Source organism: Geotrypetes seraphini, chromosome 2, assembly GCF_902459505.1.
Source record: "Geotrypetes seraphini chromosome 2, aGeoSer1.1, whole genome shotgun sequence".
Taxonomy (NCBI): Eukaryota; Metazoa; Chordata; class Amphibia; order Gymnophiona; family Dermophiidae; genus Geotrypetes; species Geotrypetes seraphini.
In genome coordinates, this window is record NC_047085.1 from 130,144,579 (window position 1) to 130,165,574 (window position 20,996).

The window sequence follows — 20,996 nt, forward strand, 5'->3', positions numbered from 1 at the left end:
CTGTCAATCAGTACCCCCAAATCCCTTTCCTGTTCGCTTTTTGCTAACTTCACCCCCAACATCCTGTACTCATGTTCCTTGTTTTTCTTTCCTAGATGCATCACCTTGCATTTGTTTATGTTAAAGTTCATCTGCCACTTTATCACCCACGTTTCCAGCTTGTTCAGATCTTTCTGGAGGTCCTCGCAGTCCCTTTGAGAGCCAACTGCCCGACATAGTTTTGTATCATCTGCAAACTTTATTATATTGCATGTTGTATCCTCTTCCAGGTCGTTTATAAAAATATTAAACAAGATAGGCCCAAGAACCAAGCCCTGGGGCACGCTGCTAGTCACTTTCTCCCAGTCCGAGGATAAGTTTGTTTTTTTTAAAATTTATTTATAAGATTTTACATTATTATCAAGCATTACTTGTACAGAAAGTATAATCAAGAAAAAATAATATTTAGGTTTACTTTCAATCCTAATAATGAATCAAAATATAAAGGAAAAAACACTTATCTTAATCACACACTAGTCCTCAATTTAGATCCAAGATTAACGAAAAGAGTAATTAAATTTGAAGAATAATTTTACAAGGAAAATTACTTAATCTGTGCTGACGCAGAGCTAATTATCACTTAGATACAGTTGGTATTCCACACTCAAGATGCTTCAGAGAGAGAAAAGCAATCAAGTGAGCCGGTTCTACAAACACATATTTAAAAGAACGGTATCTAATGACACATTTACATGGATATCTAAGAAAAAAAAAGCTCCAATCTGGGTCACGCCTGGCTTCAACATTAGGAATTCCCTTCTTCTCTTCTGAGACTCCCTTGAGGCATCTGGAAATATTTGAATATGGAGACCCAGGAAGTCCTTAGATCTATTTTTAAAGAAAAGTTTTAAGGATCCAGTCCCTATCTGGAGCCAAAGCTACAGTCAGTAAGAGAGTGGCTGGAATAGCCAGTTCTCTATCTGATTGTTCCAATAAAGTGGAAACGTCCAAGGGTACTTCCTGCGACATTCCTTCATCTTCTTTCTTTTGAGGATCCCGATTTCTTGTAGGCAAATAATATACCCTTGTAAGAGGTGGTAAAGAATCCTCAGGTATTGTTAATATCTCCAGAAAGTAGCGCTTTATCATTTCTCGTGGAGAAATTGATGAAATTTTTGGAAAGTTATTTAAACGCAAGTTATTAGCCCGAGTCTTATTTTCAAGATCTTCCAATTTTGTTTTCATAATTAGGTTATCTTTAACAAGTAGATCTTGATTGCTTTTAATTATTTTAAGTTCCTTGTTTTCCTCTTGTATATCGGACTTCAACAATACAATATCTTGCTTTAAGGAATTAATTTCTCCTTTCTGGTTTTTTATCTCTTGATCCAAGTGTTTTATTTGCGGATTAAGGGAATTCCCTAGATTAGAGACTAGATCCCAAAGAGAATCTAAGGTGACTTCAGAGGGCTTGTCAGGAGGAATAAAAGTTACTTGTGTCTTTAATGACTGTTCAGTCGAATGTTTACCTCTCTGAGGTCCTGGGCTTCTTCAGCCAACGTTGTCCCGGTCGCTGGTTCTTTCCAGAGGGAAGAGTCACTCTGGGATGTTCCTTCAGCAAACTGGCCTCTCGGGAGGAGAACACTTCCTCTTCGGGTGTGCTCTCTCCTCGTGGTGAGCTAGCTCCCAGCGCTAGTGGCTGAAGAGGAGGCGTCCTTACGTCGGGTTTAGCATGACATCGAGCCCTTGGGGAGACCCCGCGGCACTATTCTCTGCCGGGGCTCTCAACGGGCGATTCCCCGACACATCCTGCTCGCGTAGAAGGCGCCGAAAAATGTCATCCACCATAGGCAACGGGGCTACCCAACGTCGGGAGGCTCCACCGACACTTCTGCCCCTTCTTTTCGGCATTCTCAGCCGACAAATCTTTGAGGTAAGGAGACTATCGACGGCGTCCTCACAGCAGTCAGATAACAGTAGCGGCCAAGTCTATATTTTAAGACAAAAGTCACAGTATTACAAATGTGGAATAAGGGCGTGATAGTACTGGGAAAGGTCATAAACACTGCCTTTTGAAGGTCTTTTGTGAGAAGATTTTCTAGAACTTTGACCTGTTTGTGCTAAGAAAACTTGTGCTGCCCAGTGACATTATAGAGAAGCAGTAGCAGAGTTTTGAACTGAAAAACCAGAGCATAAGCAGAGAGTACACAATCCCTTGAAGGGGGAATTATTTGGGGTGAGATTGCAATATCCAATCACCAAGCCCAGTGGTGATTAATTCAAGGTGATAGTGGCATTGGCTTGTATTATATGAGAATAAACAAGAAGAAAGACTGTTTGAATATAGAATGGCTTTGGGGCTGTCTCAGGCTTAAGCCTGCCCAAGGCCCAACCAGGGCAAAGTATGGTGTGAGGAAGCTGTAGGGAAAAGATTGAACTACTGTTGAACTGGAAGTACACATGCTCAATGTGAAATGTTTTGAATTTCTGGGTAGGAAGGTCAGAGGACTTCATTTTTAGTTTTCAAATGCCTGCTGAATGTGTTTACGCTGAGAATTGTACAGTATATCACTGGTAAAGCTTTAACCAGGAATAAACCTACTCTTTTGGGGACAAGAGAATGTTTGAATGTTTACTTGAGAACATTAACTTTTATTTTTTGGTTCTACCTCTTTACCAGTAGCTCCAGTTACCGCTTGGTCTGGTGCATGGGCTGGTACAGAGGGTCTTGACCCCAGTCAGGTCATCTCCCTGCCAGGCACAATATGCATGAGATCTATGAGGGAGTGCTGAAAAGTTTTTCAGCCCAACCAGCTTCCTAAATTCTGAGTTATTTTGCTACTGTAGCTGAAAAGAGTGTTATTTTGCAAAGTGCCAATTTGCAGAATCATAATGCTGGGGGCTGCCGCGTGAGCAGACTGCCGGGCAGGATGGACCCAGCAGTGGCAATTCTTATGTTAAAAGTGTGGAGCTCCCAAGTTGTCATGAAGTTCCTATGCCTGCAGAAGAAAACTCCAAAGGGAATTCCTGACTGTATGATGCAAACATTGAACGACAAATGCCCATCATACTGCACATTGAAAAAGCGGTGTGTAAACTTTCAGCTTGGAGATTTCGAGACAGAAGATGCAGTAAGGTCTGGAAGGCTTCAAACTGTGTCCACTTCTGAAATTGTTGACCATGTCCATGACCTGATTTTGGCAGATCAAATATTGGCTAAAACAATTGCTGAGATACTACAGATATCCAGGGAATGTGTTGGGTGTATAATCCACGAGCAGCTGGGTATGCAGAAATTGTCAGCCAAGTAGGTGCCCAAATGTTTGAATGCTGACGAGAAACAACATTGAGTGGACACTTCCAAGTTGACTCTGCAGCATTTTCAGCAACTGATGGCAACTATTTTGAGCGACTTGTTAATGTTTATGAAACATGGTTGAACCAATATGATCCTGAGACAGAACAGTCCATGCAATGGCAGCACCCAGGTTCTCCAAGGCCAAAGAAATTCAAGACCCAAAAGTCAGCAGGGAAAGGTCATGGCCACAGTGGTTTGGGATCAGGAAGGTGTAATAATTAAAGGAGGCGTTGGAAAGAAAAAAGGAGAGGGAAGCTGCGGAAAGGAGTTATTTTTTTTGCAAAAAAATGCACCTGCTCTCACAAAGCTGGCAAAACGATGGATATTTTAAGGCAGTTGGGGTTTCATTGTATAGACCATCTACCCTACTCACCAGATCAAGCTCCATCTGACTATTTTCTGTTTCTAGATCTTAAAAAGAGTTTGAAAGGGCAACAATTTTTGAGTGATTTTGAGGTGATTACAGCAGCAGAGCAGTATTTCAGTGACCAGATATCAGAGCATTTTTTAGAAGGGTGACAGAAACTTCAAACATGATGTACCAAGTGTGTTGAACTTAGAGTTGAATATGTGGAATAGTAAGTTTCATGGCTCCATGTCAATTCCCTTCTTGGTTGGGCTGAGAACTTTTTAGCACCCCCTCGTAATTGAATACAATGAAAGCAGTGCATGCAAATAGATCTCATACAAATTCATTGGGGAAATCCTGAAAACCCAACTGGATTGCATCCCTTGAGAACTGACTTTGGACAACTCTGTTTTAAAAGAATTTTAGGTCTCATGGTGACCACTTTCAGTGGTTTCCCCTTACAGGTCTAGGACGATTCAGCACAGTTGTTTCAACGCAGAATCGTCCCATGAAACGTCCTGCAATGAGCATGATATTAAAACAACCCTCTACCTCCAAATAGGCTGCCTTCACATGCCAATCATTCTCACATACATTTGGGGACCGGAGGGAACTTATTTCCCCAGCAATGTGGAACCTGTGCTTTCGGAGAGGTAAGTACATCCTGCTGATCCCCTGGGTTCTTAACTCACTGCAGTCCCGATGAATTGCTCCTGAGGCAGTCCCGATGAATTGCTCCTGAGAAAACTTTTATGCCTCACTGGAGCAGTGCAAAGCTGGTGTGGGCTCAGTAGTTTTCGATCAGGGTTGTCAGAAACCTGCAGCAATACCAACCTTCAGCACCAGCAGTCACATCACTTAATGTTGATGTGACTGCTGGTGCTGAAGGTTGGTATTGCTGCAGGTTTCTGACAACCCTGATCGAAAACTACTGAGCCCACACCAGCTTTGCACTGCTCCAGTGAGGCATAAAAGTTTCCTTTCAAGCAATTCAACATTTGGGGGGCAATGTCCCTCATAACTCCCCCAAATTCTACTCCCTCACCTCCCTGTCTGTGATCTGGCACCTTTCTCTCAAGCACTCCCACCCCCCCAATCAAACTCATACCTGAGGTTGCCCACCAACAATACCGCAGCTTTCCTTCTCCAATGGCCTGTCCTGTCTCAGAATGGGACAATTCAGCATGGCTGCGATCATCCTATGAAGAATTATCCCGTCCCATCCCCTGATGATCATGTCAGTGTCTTGGTGATATAAAACTGTTTCCACTTTACATTTATGGTCTATATCAGGGGTGTCAAACTCAGTCACATTAAGGGGCTGAAATCCAAAACAGAGGCTAAGTTGCGGGCCAGACCCGCCCAATCTCCGCCCCAAACCCCAGCCCCATAATAGTATTAATTCTACTACTATTTTTTCCATTAATTTTTCATATATACACACACAATATAATCTTATTAACAACACATAATGGTTAACCACAAAATTAAAAAGCACTCTGTATGCTTCTCAACATTCATTCCTATTAGAACACAGACAACCCCTATGCAAATACGGGACCAAAAACTAAAAGTACTAATATATACAAATGAAACCCTACAATTCAAGACTGTATGCTGTACAACCCCAGAGAAAAAAAAAATGCATTTCTTCCTGAACAGTGCAAAATATAGACAGCAGATGTAAATTCTCAAAATTGACACAATTCAATCACTAAATTGAAAATTAAAATCATTCCCCCTCCCTTTATCTCCCTCCCTCCCTCCCTGCTGTGCCTCCCTCTGGCAGGTGTCTTACCTTCTGACCTGCTCCCACCTTGCTGTTGTATGCTGCCCGTGGTGCAATACGTGTTTTCATTGCCACCCCCGGTGTTATCTTCTGGCTGGCTCCTAGGTTAGTCTCTGCTCTAGGACTGTACTTGCACCTAGAACAGACACTGTCTAACTATCACTGGAATGATAAGTTTCCTGTAGGATATGGTTTAGGTAGCAACTTACATAAATGTACACGTAAATGGGTTTTATCTAGGATAGTGGATAGTGGATAGGATAGTGGATTCTCATTAAGAGAATTCAAGTAAGCTTTGGGTAAGATCTTCTAGGCACCTGCCTTTGCAGGCCTAGGTAGTACATTTTTCTGGCTTTTGCTATCTAATTGGCATTAAAAGAATATACTTGCACAGACACATACTGATCCATAAGAAGAACCGTACTCAGAGTAAACCCCAGCGCCACAGATAAGACCACGAGCTCAATTCTGAATATTACTTCATAAATTCAGAAATATTCAAGAGGGGATTGAGTAGTGGCTCGTGGCCAGCAGGGGGTGCTGGTTATGGGACGGAAATGGGAATGGATGTTAGGACATGATAAGTGCAGTATTTTTTGTGGAGTTTTTTCTATAAAAGGCCAGTTTTTCGTATGATTCTGGGTAATTCTAGTTAGATACAAACATCTGTGTTAGTTAAGGACCACGTCCAAATAGAAGCGTACGGAAAAACAGGTGAATAAAAATTTAAATATAATGTAGCTAAGGCCAGAGAAAAATACACTAAGGATTAATATAAGGGAAAGCATAATAATATCTGTTTATGTACTTTGCTGTTGAGCCAAATCATGGTGGGAATCATGATTACATGGAATCCATTTTGGGTTCTCTGTTTGGACACCATCTTGTGCCAGTGATTAGTTTTCTGCCTTCTTTGTCCTCTCTGAGTTTTCCCGCTCCCAGCAGCGTGGTGTTAAGTAATACCACATGTACTATAGACTGGCTAGGAAGATCACGTGTCCTAAACTAAGAGATAAAATGCATTAAGTATGAATGTGTGCAAGGGGCCCCGAATGAACGAAGGAATGATTGATATATGAGAGATATATGAAAGAATGGTGTGTACTTAATTTCTAATATTTTATATATTTTAAACCTGAAGAAACACTAAGGAAAATCCTGAGGCAACATCTGGGAGTAATTAGAGTCAGAGACTGTTGCTTCAGTCTCCAGCATAGGAAGGGGGGGCATTGGAAGCCCATGCTTATCACTGTGTGTAACATGAAGCTGTCAGCTTTCCTCTTCCAGACTAAAGTAACTGTCAATTTAGGGAGAGGTTGAGAATTTTTCAGCACCATGTTAATAATTGTAGATTCTCTTGAATAATAATGTTAATTCAGAAATCAAATGTACTGTTCTAAACTTTTAAACATGGAAACATGGAGGGATTTATTTTTTCCTTTGTCTAAACTTTTAAGACCACCCATAAAATTGTTATTGGCTATTATGATGATGATGTCACCGAAAAGCCAACAGTATATAATAGAAACTCTGGAGCTAGAAAAACGAGACCGTTGTGAGAAGGCCAGTATTTGGCACCTCTGACGATCTCCCATTAGCGCAACCGTTAAGCATTAATGATGCTGGATTCTTTTGATCTAATAATGGAAAATTAGAAACAATAATTCAATAAATCTTGGTTATAATTTTTAAAACCTTGCGCTGGTGTCATTTTGCATGTATAATTATTTTCAAACCTGAAGCTTTCACAAAGGCGTCAATGACCCTTGCTCACTCCCTCTTCCTCACTGCCGCAGTGTGCACAAAGCTGCGTGCAGCTTCTCCTTAATGCGTCCCACGTCTCATCCGGAAGCCTTCCCTCTGATGTTGCGACATCAGAGAGAAGGCTTCCAGTTCAAGCGCATAGGACTGCTGCCCACAGCTTTGTGCACTGTGGCAGTGAGGAAGAGGGAGCCGGCTAGAAGATAACACCGGGGGCGGCAATGAAAACACGTATTACACCGCGGGCAGCATAAAATGGCCAGGCAAGCTGGATTTGGCCCACGGGCCTTCGGTTTGACACCTGTGTTCTAGAACAGTGTTTTTCAACCTTTTCAGGCCAAGCACCCCCTAAGCCTAACAAATATCAATCGAAGTACCCCCCGCCTAAATTCTGCCCCAGACCCGCCCAAACTCCACCCCTGACCAGCCCAAACTCTGCCCATGACTCCAGTCCCATAATTGTAATGCAATTTCTTCCATCCATTTTTCATATACACACAATATAATCTTATTAATACATAATGGTAATCACAAAATTATAAAAACAGAAAGCTTATTGTATGCAGAGAAAATCTTAATTATCATTTATATTGGGGGGTTTTCAAAGAGGTCAATGCAGATGACTTTAAAATATGCAATGTCACCTCAGTAACAACTATAGAAAAATAGACAAATATAGTGCAAAATATAGACAGCTGATATAAATTCTCAAAACTGACACATTTTGATCACTAAATTGAAAATAAAATCATTTTTCCTACCTTTGTTGTCTGGTGATTTCATGATTGGATGCACTTCATTCTGATTGTGCATCCAATATTTCTTCCCTTCTTTTTGCCTCCTGCATGCTTCCTCTCCTCCAAAATTCATTCCATTCTCCAACCCTCCATTCCCATTCAATGTCGCTCCATGAATCCAACTTTTTCTTCCTCTCTCCCTTCCTGCCCCCTCCACTGAAGCCACCGCTGGTGATTTCTCCCTGCCCCTTGCTGAAGCCAACCCTGCCACCCTACAAGCTCCATTCCCACCTCAGCTGCTGAAACAGAAACGAGCCAGGTGAGTGTAGTGACTGCACGTGACCAGCCCACAAACCTTCTACTGCACAGGGCGAGGGAAGGGATAGAAAGATACTGCACAAGGGGATGGGTGAGAGAGGAGGAAAAATGCACATGGGGAGAGAAAGGAAATAGGAAGAATTGGGGTGGAGGAGAGGAAGGGAGAGATGATCATTGTACATAAAAAAATAAGACCTACCCCTAAAATAAGACCTAGTGCCATTTTTGGGCCCAAAATTAATATAAAACAGTGTCTTATTTTTGGGGAAACACAGTAGAATCATTGCAATTAGCACAAAAAGTTATGCTGGATTACCAAAAATTAACACTCTTGATCAATTATTCTCAATTTTAAATACAGCTAAAAATGGCGCTTTATTAATCACTATGCACAATGCTGCCAACATCCATAAGAACATAAGATTTGCTGCTGCTGGATCAAACCAGTGGTCCATCGTGCCCAGCAGTCCACTCACGTAGTGGGCCTTAAGTCAAAAACTAGTGCCCTATTTGAGTCTAGCCCAACCTGCGTATGTTCTGGTCCAGTAGGAACTTATCTAACCTTTTCTTGAATCCCTGAAGGGTGCTTTCCCCTATAACAGCCTCTGGAAGAGCGTTCCAGATTTCTACCACTCTCTGGGTGAACTTCCTTATGTTTGTACAGAATTGATCCCCTTTTAACTTTATCGAGTGGCCCTCTTGTTCTCTTGACCTTGGAGAGGGTGAACAATCTCTCTTTCTCTACTAAGTCAATTCCCTTCAATATCTTGAATGTTTCGATCATGTCCCCTCTCAGTCTCCTCTTTTCAAGAGAGAAGAGGCCCAGTTTTTCCAGCCTCTCATTGTATGACAACTTCTCCAGTCCCTTAACCATTTTTTTTGCTCTTCTCTGTACCCTTTCAAGTAGTACTATATCCTTTTTCATGTACGGTGACCAGTGTTGGACGCAGTATTCCAGGTGGGGGTGTACCATGGCCTGGTTCAGTGGCATGATAACCTTCTCAGATCTATTTGTGATCCCCTTCTTAATCATTCTTAGCATTCTGTTTGCCCTTTTTACTGCTACCGCACATTGTGTGGACGGTTTCAGTGACTTGTCTACAAGTACTCCCAAGTCTCTTTCCTGGGGGCTCTCTCTGAGTATACCACCGGACATCCTGTATTTGTGTATAAGATTTTTGTTACCGACATCACCTTGCACTTATCCATGTTGAACCTCATTTGTCATTCCGCGCCCATTCCTCGAGTGTGTTTGTCTCGTTGTAGGTCTTCACAATCCTTCTGTGTCCTCACTACTCTGAATAACTTTATATCATCCACAAATTTAATTACCTCACTCGTCATGCCAATTTCTAGGTCATTTATAAATATGTTGAAGAGCATGGGACCGAGCACTGAACTTTGTGGCATTCCTATCCACCAACTAGTTTTTAATCCACATGAGTGTACCACCCTTGATTCCATGGCTTGCAACGTCAACTGGGTCACCCTTGTCTATCTGCCTATTTACTCCCTTGAAGAAATGCAGTAAATTTACATAACATTACATTAGTGATTTCTGTTCCGCCATTATCTTGCGGTTCAAGGCGGATTACATAAGAATTGTCATGATATTAGTAAATACATAAGGGGTAGTTTGAACAGGTTCATAGACAAAACCGCCGAAGACAAAGGCGCGCGCCGACAACTGAGCGTAAGACGGAAGCACGCGCCGAAGAAAAAGAGTGTTTTTAGGGGCTCAACGGGGGGTTTTGTTGGGGAACCCCCCCAGTTTACTTAATGCAGATTGCGGCGGTGTTGTGGGGGGTTTGGGGGGTTGTAACCACCCTCATTATATTGGAAACTTAACTGTTTCCCTGTTTTTTAGGGAAAAAGTGAAGTTTTCAGTAAAATGTGGGGGGTTACAACCCCCCACAACGCCCCCACAACGCGGCGCGATCTGTATAAAGTAAAGTGGGGGGGTTCCCCCCACATCCCCTGTTGTAGCCCTTTAAAACAGTCATTTTCTTCGGTGCGCGCCTCCGCGCTGCGCTCAGTTGTCTGCGTGCGCCTTTGTCCCAGCGTATGTTTGACCTGACACCCCTTGAACATTTTAGATTTGCTAAGGAGTAGATAGTATTGTAGGTGAAGCTTGGGACGGATCTGGTTGTGTTATATAGGTTTTATGTATTTTTTGAAGAGTAGGGTTTTTGTTTCTTTTTTGAAGGTTTTGTAATCTGTGGTCAAAGACAGTAGATTGGTGAGTTGTCTGTCCAATTTTGCTGCTTTGGTGGCCAGTAGGTTGTTATATAGTTTTCTTCGTTTGACATGTTTGGTTGGCGGGTGTGTGGATAGTGTGTGGGTTCTGTGTCTGGTTGAGGTGGATTGAGTTAATCAGTTGTTCCAGTAGGTTTGGCTGTCTCCATTTATAGCTTTAAATAGTAGGCAATGGAATTTGAAGTATACTCTTGCTTGTATTAGGAGCCAGTGTGAGTCGTGGTATGCCTCTGTGATGTGGTCGTATTTTTTCAGCCTTAGGGTTGTGTTTTGTATTGTTTGTAGTTGTTTTATCATGGTCGTTGGCAGGGGAGGTATAGTATGTTGCAGTAGTCTATTAGGCCAAGGATTAGAGATTGTACCAAAAGTTGGAATTGTTTTCTGTCGAAGAATTTTCGGACTTGTCTTAGGTTTCTCATAGGTGCAAATGATATTTTTATTACAATGGAACCTTGGTTTATGAGCACAATTCGTTCCAGAAGCATGCTCGTAAACCAAAATACTTGTAAATCAAAGCGAGTTTCCCCATAGGAAATAATGGAAACTCGCTTGATACGTTCCCCCCCCCCCCCGAGGCTATAATGGCAATTCCTCCTTCTCTTTTATTTTCTCTGCAGACCATTGTTATCTTGTGACTCTTTGGGCAAACTTCCGCTATTCTGGGGTCTGAATCAGAAGTAAGCAAGGTCTCTGTGAGGAAAAGGCAATCCAGGTTTTCTTCTTCTATCCAGTTTTTTTGTGTTCTGTCTTGGGGTCTATGGCTCTGATGTTCACATATACACATGTGAAAGTGGTGTAGTCTGTTGTAAGTTGTTTGCGGGTAGATGAGTGATCTTTGGTGGGGTTGTGATTTGGTCTTGTAAGGGTTTGTTGTTTGTGAGGTGGGTTGGTAAGTGTATGTCTGATAGTTTGAGTTTCTGTCTATTGTGAGTCGCCTGGTTGGTTGGGTAATTCCCTTGGAATTTGCTATAGTTTTGTCAAGCAAGATCTTCCTTTGCTGAAGCCGTGCTGGCTGGTCCTCATCAGTTTGTGTCCGTCAAGGTGATCAATGATGCTGTCCTATATCAGCGCTTCTACCATCTTTCCCGGTACCGAAGTCAGATTCACTGGTCTGTAGTTTCCCGGATCTCCCCTCGAACCTTTCTTGAAGATCTGCGTAACATTCGCCACTTTCCAGTCTTCCGGAATCTTTTCTGATTTGATCGACAGATTGACTATTAGTTGAAGCAGTTCAGCTATTACCCCTTTCAGTTCCTTGATTACCCTCGGGTGGATGCCATCTTTTCCCGGGGATTTATCGTTTTTAAACCTATCAATCTGTCTGCATACCTCTTCTAGACAGACCGTCGACCCTATCTAGCTCAGTTACTATTGCAGTTAGGAATCTAAAATCTTAGGAAAATTCTCTTAGCACCCTGACTATTCTATGTACAAATTTTGAACAAAATCTGAAACATAAGGGTAAGGACCATTAGACCACTTAGCATGGAATGACTCATTTGTAGAGGAAGTTTATAAAGAACTAAAAGGCATTGCCTTAAAGCACAAGGCCCATGGGCTGAATCCAGCCTGTCTGGCCATTTTAGGTGGCCCGTGGTGACTATGCGCCTGACACTATACTTTAGTGAAACTCTCTTCAGGAACCTCCTTGAGTCCTGACTCCACCACCTACCTCCTCCCTGCCACTGAAATTTAAAATCTTTGGGCAACCAACGGCACAACGAAGCCAGCCTCCCGCTGTCAACCTGCCCCAGAAGTGTTCTTTCTGCAGTGTCCTGCTTACACAGGAAGAGGAAGTGCTGACGTCAGGAGAAGGCTTGTGGGCTGGCAACGTGCAATCGCTGCACATTGGCCTTTCCCTTCTTTGAGTTGCGGTACAGCAGCGGCAGACTGAGGCCAGAGGAGGAGGAATCGGCGAAGGGTAGGCAGGTTTCAGCACGTATGTTTTCAGCATGGCAGCAGGCAGCCAGGCAGGCAGGTTTTCAGAAGGCAGCAGGCAGGCAGGCAGGTTTTAAGCAAGCAGCAGGCAGGTTTTCAGCACAGCAGTAGGCAGGCAGGTTTCAGCAGGCAGGTTTCAGCAGGCAGGGAGGGAGGAAGGCAGTTTTCGGTGCAGCGGCAGCGTACTGTGGCCAGAGGAGGAGGAATCGGCAGAGGGTAGGCAGGTTTCAGCACGCAGGGAGGGAGGAAAGCAGTTTCCGGCACAGTGGCGGCGTACCGGGGCCAGAGGAAGAGGAATCAGCGGAGGGTAGGCAGGTTTCAGCGTGCAGGGAGGGGGGAATGCAGTTTCTGTCGCAGCAGGGAGGACAAAGTACAAAGGCTGGAAGGTAGTGAGGACAAGGAGGCACGAACTCGGGACATGGGAGGGAGGGAGAACGAAAGACAAAGGCCAGAAGGCAGTAAGGGGGCACGAACTTGGAACATGGGAGAGAGGTAGGTCAAAGAACAAAAGGCTGGAAGGCAGTGAGTGGGAGGGGGCATGAACTTGGGACATGCGAGGGAGGGATTAGAAAGGGACAATTCTTGGGCCTGAGTGAAGAAAGGAAGGAAGGAGACTCATGAAATCACCAGACACAAAAGTAGGAAACATTATTTTATTTTCAATTTAGTGATCAAAATGTGTCAGTTTTGATAATTTATATCTGCTATGTGTATTGTGTGTACAGTACTCCCCCGATATTTGCGGGGGTTCCGTTCTAGGAACTCCCGCGAATGTTGAAAAACCGTGAATACGGTTTTTAGCAGGGGAGACACGAGAGGGCAGCCGTAGCGCCGGTGAGTGAAGGAAATCACTCGTGGTATGCTCCAACCGCCTCTTCCTGTACTAAACTCGGGCCTCACCAATCAGGAGCTGCGTGTCAAAGCAGCTTCTGATTGGTGAGGCCCAACTTTAGTACAGGAAGAGGCAGTCGGAGCATACCACGAGTGATTTCCTTCACTCACTGGTGCTACGGCTGCCCTCTCCTGCCCGGTTATTCACAGTCGGAAAATACAACGAATTGTCGACCGCAAATTCAAGTGGGAGCACTGTATATGAAAAATGAAATGAGCAGCCTGGCAGGGAAGGGGAGACAGGGCCTGGTATATATTAGTACACAATTTGGTTCCGAATGTTTTTATTCTGGTTTTCCTACTCTAAATCTATGGTGCGTCTTATGGTCCGGTGCGTCTTATGGAGCGAAAAATACGGTATACAGTGTGCTTTGTGTAATTTAATTTTGTGGTTAACCATTATGTGTTGTTAACAAGATTATATTGTGTGTATATATGAAAAATGAATGGAAAAAATGGTATTAGAATTACAGTAGTATTATTATAGGAGCTTGGGCAGAGCTTTCAGGCCCCGCCCCCAAACAAAAAAGTGTTTATGCCTAGAATCACTATTTGAATAAAGTTGGGATTAAGTATGACGTGAAAATAATCAGGTGAATAGCTGGAATTGTGTCGCAGGGTGAGGAAAGATCTACACGTCTACTAAGAATCTTAATAAAAAATTTGCTCCGTGACTTAACCTATGTGTTAGATTTCGGCTCCTTATGTGATTGAGTTTGATACCCCTGCCTTAAAATATCTTTCTGAAGTCATTTTGCTTTATTGCTTATTAATATTGAAATTTGAAAGAAGGGTATACATGCTGCTGCCTTATTTCTCATTTTTTATCTGTAAACTGTAATGCAATTGGATTTAACTACTTGGTTCTCATTTTAAGTGCTTTTATTTCTTAGATTACGTTGATACCTTTTATCTTCATTTATGAATAAATAATGTGATTTTCTTTTTTTCCTTCACTAGTTCATATGAGAGATCCCAACAACCAACTTCACATAATTAAAAACCTGAAAATAGCTGTCAACAACATTGTCACCCAACCACCTCAGCCAAATGCCATCCGGAAGCTTCTCAGTGATGCTGTCTCCTGCAGCCAGCCTGCAGATGGACTGGTTGCAAATGTGATCACTGCAGGAGACTATGATCTTAATATTAGTGGTATGTAGCACAGTTCTTTGTTCACATTGTTCAGATCAGATGGAAATGCATGTGTCAGAAGTTAAGTCATTGTACCCTATGCCTAATCCAACTGCAGAAATGAATTATGATAGGTCTTGAATTTGTTGCTTTGAGGACATATGTGCAGTGTTTTCCTGAGAAAATTTTGCTAGTCAGCATAAAGGTGTAGCTAGGGGGGGGGACTTAAGGAGCACTGTGAAGTATTTATTAACATATCTAGTTATGTTAGCTGGGTGGTCAGTAAAATAAGATAGATTGCGTGCCTACTCAGGCCTTAGAAAGAATGCTTGTGTGTGTGTTTTTTTAATAGCCCTTTAGGAACAGTTCAGGGGTGCTGTGACATACACTGAGTCTTGCCAAAAAAAAAGAAGCATACTGCAATTAGTTTACCTAGTTGTAATGTAGGACTGGTATAATTTCTGGTGAAGTATTGTTGAAAAAAACAACTTTAAAAAGTGATGTGAAATTAAAGTTAATAAAACAGGCAACTAGGTGACCTTTTATTGGACTAAATACATTTTCTGTTAAATCCACTCCAGTCTGTACAGTAGGTGTTTTATCTCAACCTGCAAACTAGGTTTTGCAAAAAAACACAAGATTTTTTTCCTCTGCTCAGCTACTTTTTTAGATAGTCATATGAAAAAGTTAGGACACCCCATGAAATACTCAGTTCTTGCTTAAAAATGTTCACATGATTAGAACATCATTACTCAGCATTTTGAAGGAGGTCTGCCCTACTTAAACCTCAGACATCATTTAGTTTGGTGTGCTCATGACTGCTGCGATGAGAGTGAACACCATGGTGAGATCAAAAGAGCTGTCTGAGGCCTTCAGAAAGAAGATTGTAGCAGATTATAAGTCTGGTAAGGGATTTTAAAAGATCTCGAAAGAATTTAACATTAGCCATTCAACGGTCCGGAAAATAGTATACAAGTGGAGGACTTTCCAAACAACTGCCAGCATGCCCAGGTCTGGCCGTCCGAGCAAGTTGACCCCCAGAGCAGACCGCAAAATGCTAAAAGAAGTCTCCAAAAACATCATTACAGGACCTAAGGCAGGCTCTTGCTACTGTTGATGTGAAAGTGCATGCCTCTACAATCAGAAAGAGACTGCACTTGCATGGGAGGTGTGCAAGGATGAAACTTTTGCTCTCTAAGAGAAACGTCAAGGCCAGACTGAAGTTTGCCAGAGAGAATGTAGACAAACACCAGGACTTCTGGAATAGTGTTCTATGGATAGATAGTCTAAAATTGGATTATTTGGACACTAGAAAAGCGGACATGTTTGGCGTACACCAAATACAGCATTCCAAGAAAAGAACCTCATACCGCTAGCTATTAGGGTGTCCTAATTTATTCTTCAGTTAGAATGCACATTTTTGTGGATATATTTTGTTTCTTGAGTTAAACAAGGAAAATTTTTTGTTATTTACCTGTAATTATATCACTTTCTTTTCCAGAGATAAATAAAAAAAAGATTTGACATTGATATGTGAACATTTCTTAAGCAAGAACTGAATATTTCATGGGGTGTCCTCTAATTTTTTGCAAAAAGAGATGGAATCTCCTTGCCACAATTGCATAAGCTTGTGAGAAGCAAGCTAAACTAAAGGTAGACAAAGCGATGGACTCAGATGGCGTACATCCAGTGTACTGAAGGAACTTAGGGAAGTTCTTGCTGATCTTTTCAATACTTCTCTAGACTTGGGAGTGGTACCAGAGGACTGGAGAAGGGCAGATGTGGTCCCTCTTCAGAAAAATGGAAGTAAGGACCAGCCAGTTAGTCTGACTTCTGTGGTAAGTAAATTAATGAAAACACCTTTAAAACAGAGAATAGCGAAGTTTCTGTAATCTAATGGATTACAGGACCCAAGGCAACATAGATTCACTACAAACAGGTCTTGTCAGACAAATCTGATCAATTTCTTTGACTGAGTGACCAGAGAATTTAATAGAGGGAGAGTACTAGAGATAGTATATTTAGATTTTTTTAGCAAAGCCTTTGACACTGTTCAACACAAGTATCTAATAAATAAGTTGAGTGCTCTTGGTATGGGCTCCAAAGTGACAAATTGGGTCAGGAACTGGTTGAGTGGAAAGCGACAGAGGGTAGTAGTCAATGGAGATCACTCTGTGGAAAGGGATGCTACCAGTGGTGTGCCTCAAGGTTCAGTTCTTTTTAACATTTTTGTAAGTGATATTGCTGAAAGGTTGTCTGGGAAGATTTGACTCTTTGCAGATGATACCAAAATGTGCAATAGAGTAGACATCACTGATGATATGGAAAACATGAAGAAGGACCTAGTGGAGTTTGAGGAATGGTCCGGAATTTAGCAGCTAAGATTTAATTCTAAGAAATGCAAGGTCATGCATTTCATCTGCAAAAACCCGAGGAGCTGGTACAGTTTAGTGGGTGAAGAACCTTTGTGTTTTAAAGAAGAGTGGGACTTGGTGTTATTGTATGTGATGATCTTAAGATGGCTAAACAATCAATGGCAAAAGTTAGAATGAAGCTCGGGTGCACAGGGAGAGGAATGGCCAGTAGGAAAAAGGAGGTATCTGAACTCCTCCACCTATCCCCCCCCCCAGAAACTCTCTACACCTATGCCGATGAGAGCTTCATCCTCCTTGAGACAGACTCGAACCTCACTAACCTTGCTGAGAACATATCCGCATGTATAATGAACCTCCAATCCTGGGCCCAATCTGTACAAATGAAACTGAATGAGTCCAAAACAAAATTACTTTGGCTCGGCCCAATATTAGATCATTTACCCACCTCCATCCCTTTATCCTCCGGCCCCACTCTTCAGCTCGAGTTTTCAAGCAAAGTCCTGGGCATCATCATAGACTCCTCTCTCTCTCCTTCAATGACCACCTCAACTCCTTGATAAAAAAAATGCTTCTTTAGCCTTCATATGCTGAGGAAAGTGAGATCCTGCTTTCATCATTCTCACTTCGCCGTCTTTGTTCAATCCATCATCCTCTCTAGACTGGATTATTGCAACTCCATCTTTATAAGCCTAACTAAGAAAAACCTCCATAGACTTCAGCTAATTCAGAACGCCGTGGCCAAGCTTATTTTCGCAAAAGGCAAGTTCGACCACGTCTCTCCACTCCTATCCAAGCTCCACTGGCTTCCAGTACACTCCAGAGTCCTCTTTAAATGTGCCTGCTTAGCCTTCAAGATTCTACACGGCATCCTTACTCCCGTTATTCCACTCCTTTGGAACTCCTCTAACCCTAATTCCACCAGATCTTCCCAAAAACTGAAACTATCATTCCCTTCTACAAAAGGTATATCCCGTGCAGGAAAACTAGGAACATCCCTCCCCTTTAGAACCACAGAACTCTGGAACAACCTCACATCCCCGCTCAGAAGTTCAAACTCCCTCCAATTCTTCCGCAAACACCTGAAAACTTGGCTCTTTTCAAAAATCTAACACCTCCTGCTCTCTGGGACCCTTGTCCCTCTCTTTCTTCTTTGTTCCTTTCCTATAACCCTTCATTGGAGTTCCTTTCTATCCTAACTCTGTAAACAATGCCGAGCTCTGTGCTTGTGGAGATGGCGCGGTATACAAACCTAAGGTTTAGTTTAGTTTTAGTTTAGAACCTTCAAAAAGATATAAATACATAGGATGGATAATAGTAAGACTACTAAAGTGATTGGTGGTCTTCGTCATAAGGCGTATGGGGACAGACTTAACGATCTTAATATGTATACTTTGGAGGAAAGGTGAGAGTGGGGAGATATGATACTTTTAAATACCTACTTGATATAAAAGCACATGAGGTGAGTTTCTTTAATTGAAAGGATACTCTGAAATGAGGGGGCACTGGATGACAATACTTTTTAATTGAAAGGGTGATGAATGTTTTGAAGAACAGCCTCCCAGTGGAGGTGGTGGAACCAAAAAGTGTATATGAATCAAGAAGCTTGGGAGAAGTACATTGGACCTTAAAGGGAGCGGAATGGAAAGCAGATGGTATGGTTAGGCAGACTAGATAGGCCATATTGTCTTTATCTGTCTTCATTTGTCTATATTTCTATGTTCTTTAATCTCTGTTACCTTAGACTAATTCATTCTTGTGTTTTGGAGGAACATTTTAAATATTTTTGACCCAGGCTTTGATCTTAAGTCAATTGGACTGTTGTAACATTCTTTATCTAGGAATGGCAGCTATATAATGGTCTTAAGTTATTATAGCTAATGAAAAAGACTGTAGCCAATTTTATATTGAAGGGTCATATTAGTGGTTACCTATTCAAGCTAGGATGGTCTTTGAAAACCAGATACATATTAAATTATTCATGGTTACATTAGTGGAATTCTCTGGTACTATTTGATTTTTATGATCACGTGAATATCCTATTTTAGCCTACCCAACAGTGAAAAAATGTGTATTTTAACAAACTTTTAATAATTATTTGTATTGTTTAGCACTATTTAAGAATTTTAATAAACATAAATTTTCATACCAGGCAGTGAGCATTGACATTCCTACCAGAAGAAATTATGAGCAATGGAGAGGAATTGGGACCTGTTGGTTATTTTGTAGCTCCATTAAATCTTATTTGTTTCAGAAGTAATATAATAAAGGTCAGCGCTAAAGGAGAGCTCTGATAGGGGATACATTATAATCTGTTTTATGTATTGGAGAGCTGAATATAGATCTATAATTAACTATAAGTGATACATGTTTTGTATTTATAATTGTGTAAGCTTGATTTTCTTCAAATACTATTGTAATCCACAATGAACTATTCAAAATGGAATAGGAAAGCAGATATTACAATTATCATACACTCACCTTTGTTGTGACATTAAGTGCATGAATTGATAATGCAGCATAGTAAAATGTTTAATTTTATGTTTGCTAACTTTGTCAAATCTCTGTTTAAAAAGTGCTTTGTGTTAATTCAAATCCGTGTTTTATTCTGCTTTTTAGTGATTTATTTTGGGGGGGTGAACCTTCATTTTTTTTTTTTTTAAAGCAGTTAAGATATCATGCTGGCATGCCATTTCTGTTTTGAGTTTCTTTTGTTTACTTTAGACGATTAAATCTGAAAGAAGAACTTGATCAGATTTTTGTTAAGCTAGTTCTTTACCTCTGATTGATACACTGATTGCTGCAGTTCTATACTACCATAAAATGTGAAAGGTTGGTGAAAAATAATTTTGTCAGGAGGTGCTAAAGCTACAAGCAGGTGTCTAATAATGCCATGTTTTCTCTATCAGATCAGTCACTTAAATCTAGTGCCCCTTGGTACAATAATTGGAAAGACACACTGATGGATCTGAGCACATCCAAGTTTTATTCAGGTATATTTTCGTGGCTGGTGCGTATTAGTTGAATTGCCCTTTACTCTCCCTTTACTGCTTGACCTGCTCTATCTATCTTTTCTTACTATTTTGCTAGGTTAAATCTAGTAGTTTCCTAACTTAGCAGTGTGTTTCCTTTTTGTTCAGAAATGAACAAAGTTGGTGTTGGTTGCATAGTTTTGATTTTAGTTGAATAATCTTTTATTGGCCTATGAAATCATAATCAAAACTTTCTCCTTTCTGTCTCAGAAGATTGCCAGTTTCTATCGTCTTCTGTCTGTCAGATTTAATAGCGACTCTAAAGCTCCATTAGAACTCTTTCCCCATCTTCTCTTATACAATCCTGCTATTTAACTTTGAGATTTTTTTTTTTTCTATTTAATTTGGTGAGCAGTTAAAAGAAATGTGTGCATGTGGTGGTGGGCATTGCTAGGTAATGTGGTAATGGGCGCCTGCAGTGTTAAACTAAAGGTAGATGTCTACATTCAGCATCCCATGAAAACTCATAGTAAAGCAAAATCGGAGTTCAGAAATTAACATTCCTTTGTTCATTTATCTTACTGAAACAATGTGCTTCACATTTTTTAGATTCTAGCAGGGATGGAAATAAATTGGATAATAGGCTAGGAGTTTAGATAGCTAAAATACGACACGCCTCCCTCCATATTCGCAGGTTTAGGATTTACAAATTTATTTTTAGGTATTTATATATTGCCTATCAAAATTATCTAAACAGTTTACAATCAGGTACTCAAGCATTTTCCCTACCTGTCCCAGTGGGCTACATAATCTATCTAATTTAGGACAATAGAGGATTGAGTGACTTGCCCAGAGTCACAAGGAGCAGCATGGGATTTGAACCCACAACTTCAGGGTGCTGAGGCTGTTGCTCTAATCACTACACCACTCTGTCTCCAGAATAGTTATTTGTGAGTCTCTAAACTACCCTGCCTCCCTCCCGCCTTCCAGACCTCTCCACATCTTACTTTTTTAAAGCCTACAACTACAACTTTTTAATTTAATTTATTTCTTAACTGATGTACTTCAATTTTATTGTTTCTTAATTGATATATTCCAATTTAATTGATTGTTTTAATGTCATTTTATTGATTGTATGCATT

The 20,996-nt window shown here is 41.3% G+C and overlaps 1 protein-coding gene across 3 annotated transcripts in view; it reads left to right on the forward strand.

Moving 5' to 3' along the window:
* Positions 1-20,996, forward strand: part of TRAPPC8 (trafficking protein particle complex 8) — a 392,175-nt gene that overhangs the window by 10,564 nt on the left and 360,615 nt on the right. Inside the window, exons 2-3 of one of the 3 annotated variants that reach the window (XM_033933766.1) lie at positions 14,337-14,531; positions 19,792-19,875. In XM_033933766.1, coding sequence (XP_033789657.1) covers positions 14,337-14,531; positions 19,792-19,875 — 279 coding nt within the window. Of the gene's footprint in view, positions 1-14,336; positions 14,532-19,791; positions 19,876-20,996 lie in introns of those variants that run through there. The other 2 variants (XM_033933767.1, XM_033933769.1) reach the window with 2 other exon arrangements.